The sequence below is a fragment of the Montipora capricornis genome, chromosome 14 (assembly GCF_036669925.1).
Source record: "Montipora capricornis isolate CH-2021 chromosome 14, ASM3666992v2, whole genome shotgun sequence".
Classification (NCBI taxonomy): Eukaryota; Metazoa; Cnidaria; class Anthozoa; order Scleractinia; family Acroporidae; genus Montipora; species Montipora capricornis.
The window spans coordinates 19,565,637-19,576,900 of NC_090896.1; the positions used below are offsets into that span (position 1 = coordinate 19,565,637).

The 11,264-nt window shown below is 50.4% G+C and overlaps 1 protein-coding gene across 1 annotated transcript; it reads left to right on the top strand.

Annotated features, from left to right (window-relative positions):
- Positions 1-1,130: 1,130 nt before the first annotated feature.
- Positions 1,131-2,486, top strand: LOC138031619 (uncharacterized protein F54H12.2-like). The gene has a single exon (XM_068879281.1). The coding sequence runs from the start codon at positions 1,131-1,133 to the stop codon at positions 2,484-2,486; it is 1,356 nt and encodes a 451-aa protein (XP_068735382.1).
- Positions 2,487-11,264: the final 8,778 nt, after the last annotated feature.

The window sequence follows — 11,264 nt, forward strand, 5'->3', positions numbered from 1 at the left end:
CCATGGTAAAATGACCTTCTGCATTGATATCGACTTGGCCCAGAAGATGGGATGGATCGAGCAAAAGACTGTGACTCCTCTACTGAAAGTCTGGGTCTTGGGTGTTAATCTCGAGATGAACTTTCACGAAAAAGACCAGAATAGACTCTATCGACAATTGGTTACCGAATTACCCAAAAACAGTGATTGGACCCCTAATTACTGGCAGGTGAAGGAAAACAAGTTGTGTCTGAGTCAGACCGTAGAGTGGCGATTCCTACACTTGAATCACTCATTTAATCGAATGTCCACTCAACCATCGCGTACCATGCTCGTCTACTCGGATGTAGTGAGTAGTAATATTGTCGGTGACTCAGAGCATCAGTTGGTCCGGGAAGTGCATTACACCCAGGATGGTTCGGGTGTCATCTACTTCGAGCCCACCCACATTCAATGGATGTCTATGCGCCGTGCAGAATTGGATGTGATCGAGGTCAGTGTGGGTGAGAGTACTGGAGAACTGGCCCGTTTCGCTCCTGGAGGGAGAACCATCGTCACCTTTCAGTTCCGTAAGAGACAGAAAACATCGTAGCACTAGCGTGACCTTTCAGTTCCGGAGGAGACCACGGTACGTATAAAAACGACGTGACACTGTCGGGAGGTCATCATCATCCTCATCATGCGTGGGGGTAGTCTGACACGGTATCATCCTCCGTACCAGCGTGGAGATGGTGCCACCGAAGAGTTGATCAAGATTGCCTCGCCCGTCTTGATGAACGCCATGCAAACGGGACTTCAAGCGGCGGCTAGTGGTCGTCCGTTGAGTGACGTCGGAGGTGTGGTGGGACACTCGTTGAAACGTGGTTTGAAACGAAAAGCGGGCGCTTTGGCGAAAGTGGGTGGACGGTATGCCTATAAAAAAGCCAAACGAAGTGTGGCGTCCATCTTTAGACGATGAATCGCCGACCGATGGTCGTCCATTCACGGTTGCGTCGACAACGCGCCTACCGTCGACGTCAGTCTGCTCCTACTACTATAAAAGGCAGGAACCCCGTTCAGTACGGTGGTTGGTTGATCCCGCACCTACCGAGAACACGACGACCTCGACGTAGAAGAAGAAGACGACGATCATGAGTCTGGAACTGTTTACCATGGCGTCGACGGACATCACGGTCGATTCGTACCGGATGATCCCGTACAGTGCCGCCATGACGGGCATCGTACCCGTCACCTTTACCGTTCCCGGTTTGGACGAATTTATTGATTTGGGACGTAGTTTTTTCGAAATCGAACTGAAACTGAATTCGGCGTCGACCAACGGTATCGTGGCCGATACCAATGCGGCTTCGGATGCCAACAACACCAAGTTTGTGTACGTCACCAACAATCTGGCCCACGGTCTCTTCAAGCAGATCAATCTACGGTTGGGTGGTGTCTTGATGAGCGAACAGACCGATACGTACATGTACAAGTCCTTCATCGAAACCCTCTTGAATTACAGTCGAGATGAAGGCGATACGTTGTTGGCCCCTCAAGGTTGGGTGAATTACCTGAACGTGGAAGAACAGCTGGCAGCGGCGGGAGGCGACGACGACATTTCCACCACCGCCGGATGGGCGCACAATAATACGAATCCTCTGAAGACGGCCACCAAACTCTTTTACGGCAACAACAAAGCTACCATGATCATGTATCCTCATCTGGCTGCCATGCGAACGGGACGTTTGTTGGTCCCTCGCGTAGAAATGGTGATGGAACTGTTTTGCAACACGCCGGACTTTTTCCTGTTTGGGACCAAGACCAGTGGCACCGGGGTCAAAAGATACGTCACCTTAGGTGCAGGGGATATCAAAGTCACCTTTCATTTGTGTCGCGTCAACCTGAATGTCAGTGTGGGTAACGAACTGATGGCCAAGATCGATGTGAAAGGTCAAATGGCGAATTATCCCATGGTTAAAAGTCAAATCCGAACCTTCTCGTTCGATGGCAAGACCACGTTGTGGACCGAAGACCAATTGTTCACAGGCCGTCTTCCCGACCGTTTGGTCGTCGGACTGCTGGATAGCAAAGCGTTTAATGGGGATTTGGAATATTACCCGTACGCCTTCCAAGATTTTGGAGTGAAGAGTATTCGTCAACTGGTGGGCGGAGAAGAATATCCCTACCCGACCTTGGAATTGAATGGCACCAATACGCGTAAAGACTGGTTGGGCTATCAACGTGTCTTGGAAGCCAGCGGTTCCCTGACGAATCATCGCCCTCACCTGATTCAGCCAGGAGATTGGGGCTACGGCAAGAATTGTACCTTGTTCATGTTTAACAATGTACCCAGCGGGAATGCCGATTCACCGTATCATCGAAATCCCAAACAAAAAGGCAAGCTGCGTCTGGAAATCCGATTTAATGCCGCTCCCAACAAGAACATCACCATTTTGGTGTTTGGCGAATTCGAAGACAGCTTCCAAGCCGGTGCCAACGGAGCCGTCCTGTATCAAAAGTACGAGTGAGCAGACATGGAATTTGTACCCTTGAGTGACGTCACCTTACGCGCCTTGGCCTTGGACGATCCGATCCTGAAACGCGTCTTTCACGGCGTCCACCCCTCTGATGGGCTTCCGTCACGCCCGCCCCGTACGACACGGGCCGCTTACATTGTCAATACGGATCCACGAGGGGAACCGGGTCAACATTGGTTGGGACTTTGGACGGAACAGAATCGGTGCGAAGTCATGGACAGTTACGGGCTCCCGATGACGACTTACCGTGCACCTGATTTGGAACGATGGCTCGAAGACGAATGGAATGTCGTGCAATGGAACGATCGGACCCTTCAAGCTTTGAACAGTACCGCTTGCGGTCATTATGCTTTGATGTTTTTGAAAGAGAGGGTTCGGGGACGTACCATGACCGAGTTTGTGCAAACCTTTTCTCCCCATGATTTTGTAGCCAACGACCGAAGGGTGGGTCGACAAGTACGTCGTCAAATAGTCCAAGAGGTCAATGCGCTACCCTACCTTCAAGGTTGTACACCGCATGAACCGATTCTTCTACATTGATTAATAAAAAAAATTTATTTCATTACCTGTCGTGTCTTTGTTTTATGTAAGGGTATAAAAAAGATAAGGTGCAGTTCGATCGCCGAGGAAGGATGATACGGCAACCCAGTAGTACGATGATCGTCGGTCCCTCGGGGAGTGGCAAAACGCAATTGACCGAAGCCCTCTTGACGGAAGGTGATGTCTTTGAAGGAGGTCGGACCAAACCGTGTCATTACTGTTATGCCGTATGGCAACCACGTTTCGAACGGATGAAAGGTCGTGGGATCCGATTTCATGAAGGGATTCCCGACATCGATCATCTTCGACAATGGTTTGGAAAAAGTGGTGGCGGGATCCTGGTCTTGGACGATCTCATGGACGAAGGTGGCAACGACAAACGCGTGTTGGATCTATTCACCCGAGAATCGCATCATCGGAACATTACGGTGTTGTATTTGTGTCAAGATTTATTTCCACCCGGCAAGTATGCCAAGACCATCTCCAGGAATGCCCACTATCTCTTCGTGTTCAAGAATCCTAGAGATCAATCGGGATTTCGGGCCTTGACGTTACAAGCCTTTCCCGATCGATGGCGTGACGTTCTTCGTCTCTTCGAAACGTGCACGCAACGCCCGTACGGGTATATAATGATGGATCTTCATCCCGCTTCAGACGATCGGTACCGACTGTTCAGTTGTGTGACACCCTCGGATGGTCCGACCCAAGTGTGGAAACGTGAATGAGTAGCCCAGGATCCCCGTTCGCCCATTGGGATCCCTCCGAGTATCAACGTGCCTTGACAGAGTACCGACGACAAACTCCTTCCACACCTTCCAGTCCCGGATCACCGTTTGACCAGTTTCAATTTGAACGCAATCCCTCTGAATATCAAAGGGAATTGCAAGCGTACCGTCAACAGCAACAACGACGGAGAGCTAAAGAACGCGCGGCTCGTCGACGTCGAAGACAAGGAGGACGGGCTTTGGCTTTGAGTGAACGTCTCGAGACCGCCCAACGCATTCCTCTAGGAACCCGATCGTTCTCTGAACCCAGGATGACGTCTGCCCCAGCGGGTGTAGGGAGCAGGACACCGCGTACGTCCCCGGCCGGTGTGGGGAACACCATTCCCAACATGACTCCCAGAAACAGTCCGGCCGGCGTCGGAACACGAACCCCCAACAGTACGATTCAAGAGTTTTTGGAAACGTTGGATCAAGGTCGTGTGCCGACGCCCGAACCCAATGTCTTGTTGGAAGAACTGGGTCTTGGTACCGGGGGATTAGAGACCGATGGGTTTGTAGCCCAACGACAACTCATGATGCGTTCTCTTTTGGACGGGAGTATCCCCGTCGCTCAGAGAACCCAGATCCAAAGAGACTATAACATCTCCGACCAAGATTTACAAGATTTTGCCGCCAGTGGTCCTTCCAATCGTCCTACCACTGGAGGGAAACGCCCGCGTCCTACGACCGGAGGGAAACGCCCGCGTCAACGTCCTCTTCCAGCAGGTTCTCCTGCAGGTTCCCGTCGTCGAGGTAGCGGTGGCGGTGGCGGTGGCGGTGGCGGCGGAGGAGGCGGTGGCGGAGGAGGCGGCTCTCCTGGCGGAGGAGGCTCTCCTGGCGGAGGAGGTTCTCCTGGCGGAGGAGGTTCTCCTGGAGGGAGTCGCCGTGGAGGTCGACGACGTTTGAATCAGGACGGACTTCGTCGTCAAATGGATTTGTTATCTCAAGACGCCCGTCAACGAACGGATGGACGTCGTATCCGGAACATTACCCATACCAACACCGTGACCACAGTCTACGAGGACGGCGGTACACCCACCGTCCGACGCACCTCTTCCCGACTCAGTAACCCATAAAAGGACATGCGCAACGCCACGATGTCAATCATGCCCAAGACCAAACGGCGACGACGGAGACGAGCCCCACAACGTGGACGCGGTCTCCTGGCGGTCCTAGGCAAGGCCGCGGCTGCCGGGTACACATTAGGAAAAGACAAGAGGTATAAAAGGATGGGTGCCAAAGGAGTCACTGGTCACTATGAAGCACCCAAGTATAATTATGGCATGATGAAACGGATTCTCCAACGAAAACCTTGGGCGCGAAAAATGGTGATGGATCGAATGATGCGTGGGGATCCACGTCCTTTGAGGGGACTATAAAAGAATAGTCCACATCATTCCATATGTCTACAATGGCACGTCAACGTGGTGGTAGTCTTTGGTGGGGCCCGAGACGGATACATCAACGTCGACGTATGATGGCACCCGTATGGATGCAACGAGGCGGTAACCTGGTGATGATCCCAGTGTCACAGCCCCAACGAAAAGGACGTCGTCGCCGCCGTCGACGAAAACGACGCTCACTTCGTGTATAAAAAGAAATTCGTCTCTTCCTCTGGATCGAATATCATGTCGTGGCGTATCCAGCGACAACGTCCGTTCCTACGGAGTGTTTTGAAAGAAGCCGATCATCAAACACGTCGAGCACGACTTCAAGCTGCCAATGCCGATCAAATCAATGCCGTGAGTGAACTGGTGATGAATGCACTGCGAGGGAACATTCCCATCTCGTCCAAGACGGTAGGACGCCTTCGACCCTACGAAAAGGTCATGGAAGACATGGCCCGCCGTAAACATTCTATTAAAAAGCGACGTCAGATCATGATGAATCAAACGGGTCGAGCTCTGTGGCAAGGATTGAACACCGTCTGTGAACGGTGTCTATGTCCGCGATGAAAGCGTGTCGTCATCAGATTCCTGGTTGCGTTCGTGCCCAAACACCCTATCTAGGTTGGTTTCTACGAGATCTGACCCGACTGAGTGGAGAGGACCGTTTACGAAAACTCTACTATGCCGTGGATCAAAAGATCGAGGCCATCAGTCAACTGGCTCGAGAGATTGTCAAGGGGCGTCTGCCTTTGTCCAAGTACACCCTGCTCAAGATTACCGAGACCCCACGAGATCGAAGAGTGTTACGGGTCATCAGTCGTTCGAGTTATACCATAAAAGCCCGACGAAGGATGATGCGCCGACATTTTCATCGAACTCGATTCTGGGTCGGATTGCATACGGCGTATCATCATTGTGTCAAGGATCATCTACAACATGGACGATGGTTGGTGTGATAACACGTGGACGCAAGGACCTCGTTCGTTCTGTGCCCTACAGGATCAGATACGCGGGCTTCGGCATCGAGTCCGAGAACAATGCGACATTGTCCGTCAATTGACCGATCAATTGCAAGAACGCAATCAGAACTTGGAGCTTGCCGAACAAAAGATGGGGGTCTTGCAAGAACAAGTCTGCGAATTGAATCGACATTTGGAACGCGAACGCTACGAGAAACAGAACCTCTACTATAAAACCAAGGAAAGACGCGACAATCTCAATACTTCACGATGAGTGAAGTGGAGACCATTCCAGGGTTTGAAAACAAAGTCTTGATCGATCCTCAACGATTACGTCAACTCGAAGACGTGTACAAGGAACGTCTGACCGAAAACCTTCCTTTGGCCAAAGCCGCTCGTATCGCCGCCAAACAAGAAGCCGTTCTCATGTCGGATCAGATTCCTCCAGGTATCAAAAATACCTTGGCCACCTCTCTGGCCGACCAAAAGAAACGGTGGACCAAAGCCGTACGACAACCTATTGGGTTCGGACCGGATGCCGACGACGAACGCGATGCCGAAGCCGATGCCTATGCGCAAGGACCCTTACACTCCATGTTGACGCAGTTGGTGAAGAAGAAGAAAAAGACAACACCCGAGACCACACCCTCGGCACCCCCTAAAGCTAAAAAACGACTTCGATTCATCACTCAACCTAAAGCAGCCCCACCCAAAAAGAAGAAAAAAAAGTCACCCCCCAAGACACCGGTTCCCTCCGTCGACTGGGGACAGCTTCCGTTTCAAGGAGATCCCAGGATGATGGGGAGTAGTGTGGCCGACTACATGGAGAGGACCGCTCAATCGGTCAAGAAAAAAATTCGTAAGAAGACAGGTCGCCGACGTCCTACCGAAACAGATAAATTGCAACGCCCACCCGGTTGGTTGGATTTCGATAAGAAACTCAAACGGCGCTTGGATGGCGAGGACTACTAAGAGACGCCAGCGACGACGACGACGTCAGCGAGGTGGCAAATTTGACGTGCAGAAGGCTTTGGCCAAGACGGGGATCGAGTTTCATTGGCCTGGCTATCAGTACATGGGTCCTGGCACCAAACTGGCCAAACGACTCAAACGAGGGGATCCTGGCATCAATCGTTTGGACAAGATTGCCAAGACCCACGACATGGATTATGCCAAGGCCAGAAACTTACAGGACAAGTGGAAAGCCGACGACAAGATGATTCGGGCTATCAGTAACCTCCCAGGCAAAAAGAAGAAGACGGAGAAAGTGGTCAAGAAAATCATGCAAATGAAACGTAAACTCAAACTTTAATTGGTTAACATTTTTCAACGAAATTTACGATTGAATATTCTTGTCTGACGACGGTAAGGACCGTAAATGTCAATAAAAGGCACAAAATAAAACTGTCCCGTCTTCTGATTCTTCTTGATCTGTTTTTCCGGGTGCCATAGGGGTTGTCTCCGATAACGCCAGGCTTCACGAAGGGCCTGTCCTGTTGCACAACAAATCAGACTACCATACAGCATGACCGCTCTCAGGTGACGCCGTGCAGGGGGTAATTGGATCTGTAATGGAAATAAACATGTCCATCAGTTCCTCGTCTCATACGATAGTAGCGAAGACGCCATATCTCCGCAGATCTCCATGGCTTTCTCAACCAACTTTGGGTAGGACAACATTCATGTAACTGAGGCTGAAACAGGGTCTGGATCTGGAACGAAATAAGTCAAGATAAACAAGAACAGTAAGGAGGTCCCATACTGTGATAATGTCTTGTCCGTACCACTAAATGTCCTTCGGTATTCTGATAAACAAAATGTCCCTCCTCGTTGCGGACCATGATCTGACGACGCCATACAGGTGGATCCAAATAATAAAGGGCCACGCCTCGATCCTCTTCCAATATCTCCTCCACCAAATCCTCATCGTAAGGGTAGATGACACGTAACTGAAAGGATCCGATGCCTGTGATGGGGTCTGATCCCCTATAATTGTAAAATCCGTATCGTGACACAATGGCATCGATGATGGTCAGTTCCTGGACCATGGTATACCGTTCTCCAAAACACTCCGCACAGTAACGACGACCCTCGATCGCTACGTACTCCTCGACATCCGGGGGAATGCTCAGCAACTAAAACATAAACAAAGACACGCCTGTCAAACGTTCCTCCAGTAACATGAATCGAACCTCGGGCGTATAGGGTCGTCTCTCGTGCACATGAAAGCGACCACTCCACGTACAAAAACATCGGTCGGCACGGACCATAATCTACGAAAAATCCACAGTACATCGAGGTGTTAGTTCCCATAAAACGCGCATCTGATAACGATCATCATCATTCCACACGAGGGTATAAGATCTCTCGACCGCAGACGATTTTTCCCTACGACGTTTGTAGGTCCCCTGGCAATGTCGTGCATGTTCCTGTGGTGCTATGTTCGTTCGCTGGTCATTGAGCCGGTCAAGACAATACATGCATGTGATGGGTCCATACGAACAACAAGGCGAATCCCAAAACGTAAACCCTTCCCCATTGGCGAACACCGTCATGAACTAAAAATAAGCACCATCAAAATAATTAGGGGCACCATTGATTGAATTGATTTGTTGTCGATTGATTTCGTCTTTGATATCTGTCCAGACTCGGACATAAACAAGCTCTTGTTCGGAGGTACGAGGTCCACTGTACGAACCAAAAGTAGGCAGACCGCACCAAGTCTAAACAGAAAAATTCACGTTAATAGGAGAATCGACTATCGGCGACGACGACGGCGACGAATACAACCATGAGAACCGACCGCCCTCCATAACTCCGCTATAATGTCTAGTTCTTTTTCCGTCCAACCCCTCTCCAATGAAAAGCGAGTGGTACATCTGAGGATACACCAAGTCTAATGAAAAACAACAAAAAACAGTCACCATCGTCTCTGAGGACAGCACGCACACCAACACCAACACATGGTCGTATTCTGAAAAACGTAACATAGGTTATCGACGGCTGTATATCGTAACGAGTCCAGAAGACGGATCCCAAAAATCCACATCAATCCTCTTCCACAACTCCGCCGTAATGTCCATCTCTTTTTTCGTCCAACCCCGTTCGTAAGAATAACGAGTAAACTGATTCAGACGACACCACATCTAACGATAATAAAGAGAACGAAACGTTTGAATCAGTATCCCGTCCCAATAGAGACCCGTGCCCCTAAGACGAAAGCAATAAGAAGTACACGATCCGTATCCATAAGAAGTACAACGTCCAGGCGGAACAAAGTCTGGAAAGATGGACGGAAACCATGGTCCCTGTCAAGGAAACATGATGGCACGGTTACCATAATAAGGAGATTCGTGAAAAGTATATGCGGATACACGACCACCCGAATGACAACGACGACGTCCGTAGGAGACTTCCAACCCGTCACATCGACAACGAACGAGACATCCGTAACACAAGCAACCAAAGTAATTGAGGTCCAGTCGTTTCAAACAGTGAATGCACGTGGCGGCAGTCTCCGTACAACGTTGAGGACACACCCACTTGATCCAAGTCCATTGATCCCCTGACCTCGGTGGATAACCTCCACGAGTCCTATGTTCCTGCACCACCATCTATTAACAAAAAGAACCTATCTTAGAACCTCATTCAAATAACGCCGTCTCCAACGAATCTGCTTCATCGTTCTCGGAGGACGTGCCCGTCGCCACAGCCAACAACCATTCCTCCATATCCATCTCGATAGCCTCTCATCCCCGAACGTATCCTCAAATTGACAAATCACCTACGAATGAAAAAACGACCTATCTTAGAATCTCAGTCAAATAACACCGCCTCCATCGACGCTGCTCCTCCGTTCTCAGGGGTCGTCTCCGTCGCCACACCCAACGATCCTCTCTCCATATCCATCTCGAAATCCTCTCATCTAATGTTTGTTCCAATTGACAAATCACCTACAATAAAGCAAAAAACTGGGTCCAACTATACCCCTGACACAAATAACACCAGTCCCCCAAATCATGACGACACGGTGGAAACCCATAACCCACGTCACAGGTACAAATCAAACATCCCGGACGACGGTAAGACGCATAAGACACCCCACAATTACAGTCCCACGTTCTACACGTCAATTCCACATAACTGCAACGACATTCCCATTCGACCCAATGATGGTCCACCTCCGACCTAGTGACCACCATGACCTACAAGAAAACAACGACAATGAGGAGATCGAAACGGCATACACAAAAGACCTCTCCGGTAGACGGGCCATCGACACCAACGACACACGACCATCCCTTCTGGACGACGAGACCGAAACCTGCCCGTACAATACCGATACCCCGGACAACTCATCACGCCCAAAAGACAATACCGACATTTCATGCGTCGGCTTCCCGCAGGATTACCCCCAGGGGGAAACCGTCGGCACGGTCCGCATTCAAAGACGATAGTCGATTCTCCTACGTACGTCGCCGTCATCTAAAAGACATCAAATAAAATAAACGAATCTATCAGATCCGCTTCGATTTCCACCCAATACAAATACCCGGTACGTACCGTGCCATGTTGAGCGCAACGTGGTAGACGGAGTAACTCTTCGTGAATGGGGTTCCAACGTTCCCTCCGGTCCTTCTCTCGTTCCTTCTCCTCCTCTCGATCTCGAACCTTCAATACATGATGACGTACTTCGGGAGGCAACAGGTCCCAATACGAAGCCTCGTTTCGGGTCGCCGGAGTCTTCTTGGTAATCCGGCCTTCTTTTCGCCAACGACCATTCTCTTGCTTGACCCAAACCTCTTGCTCATACTCTGGGTCTTGCTCCACCTCCATAGCACGTCTGGCGACTGCCATCTCGAGCGCACGTCTCTTGGGTTCGGATGCCATGACTTTTCTGAGACTCCTCATACGATCGGACTACTTAACAGGAATCGTTCCACCAATCCCCGTGCTCCTAAGGGGTCACATGATTCTCTGGGGGGATACCCCCCCATCCCCCCAGGAGACCTATCTCGCTCCGGATTGGTCCATCTAGGGTACACGTCAAGGTCTTTCAAGGTGACTCTTTCTCTATAAAAGACACACCGTCTTCTTCAAACAAAAAAACATCTCATC

Coding starts and splice junctions, on each gene's coding strand:
- LOC138031619 (XM_068879281.1), top strand. CDS start 1,131: ATGGCGTCGACGGACATCACGGTCGATTCGTACCGGATGATCCCGTAC.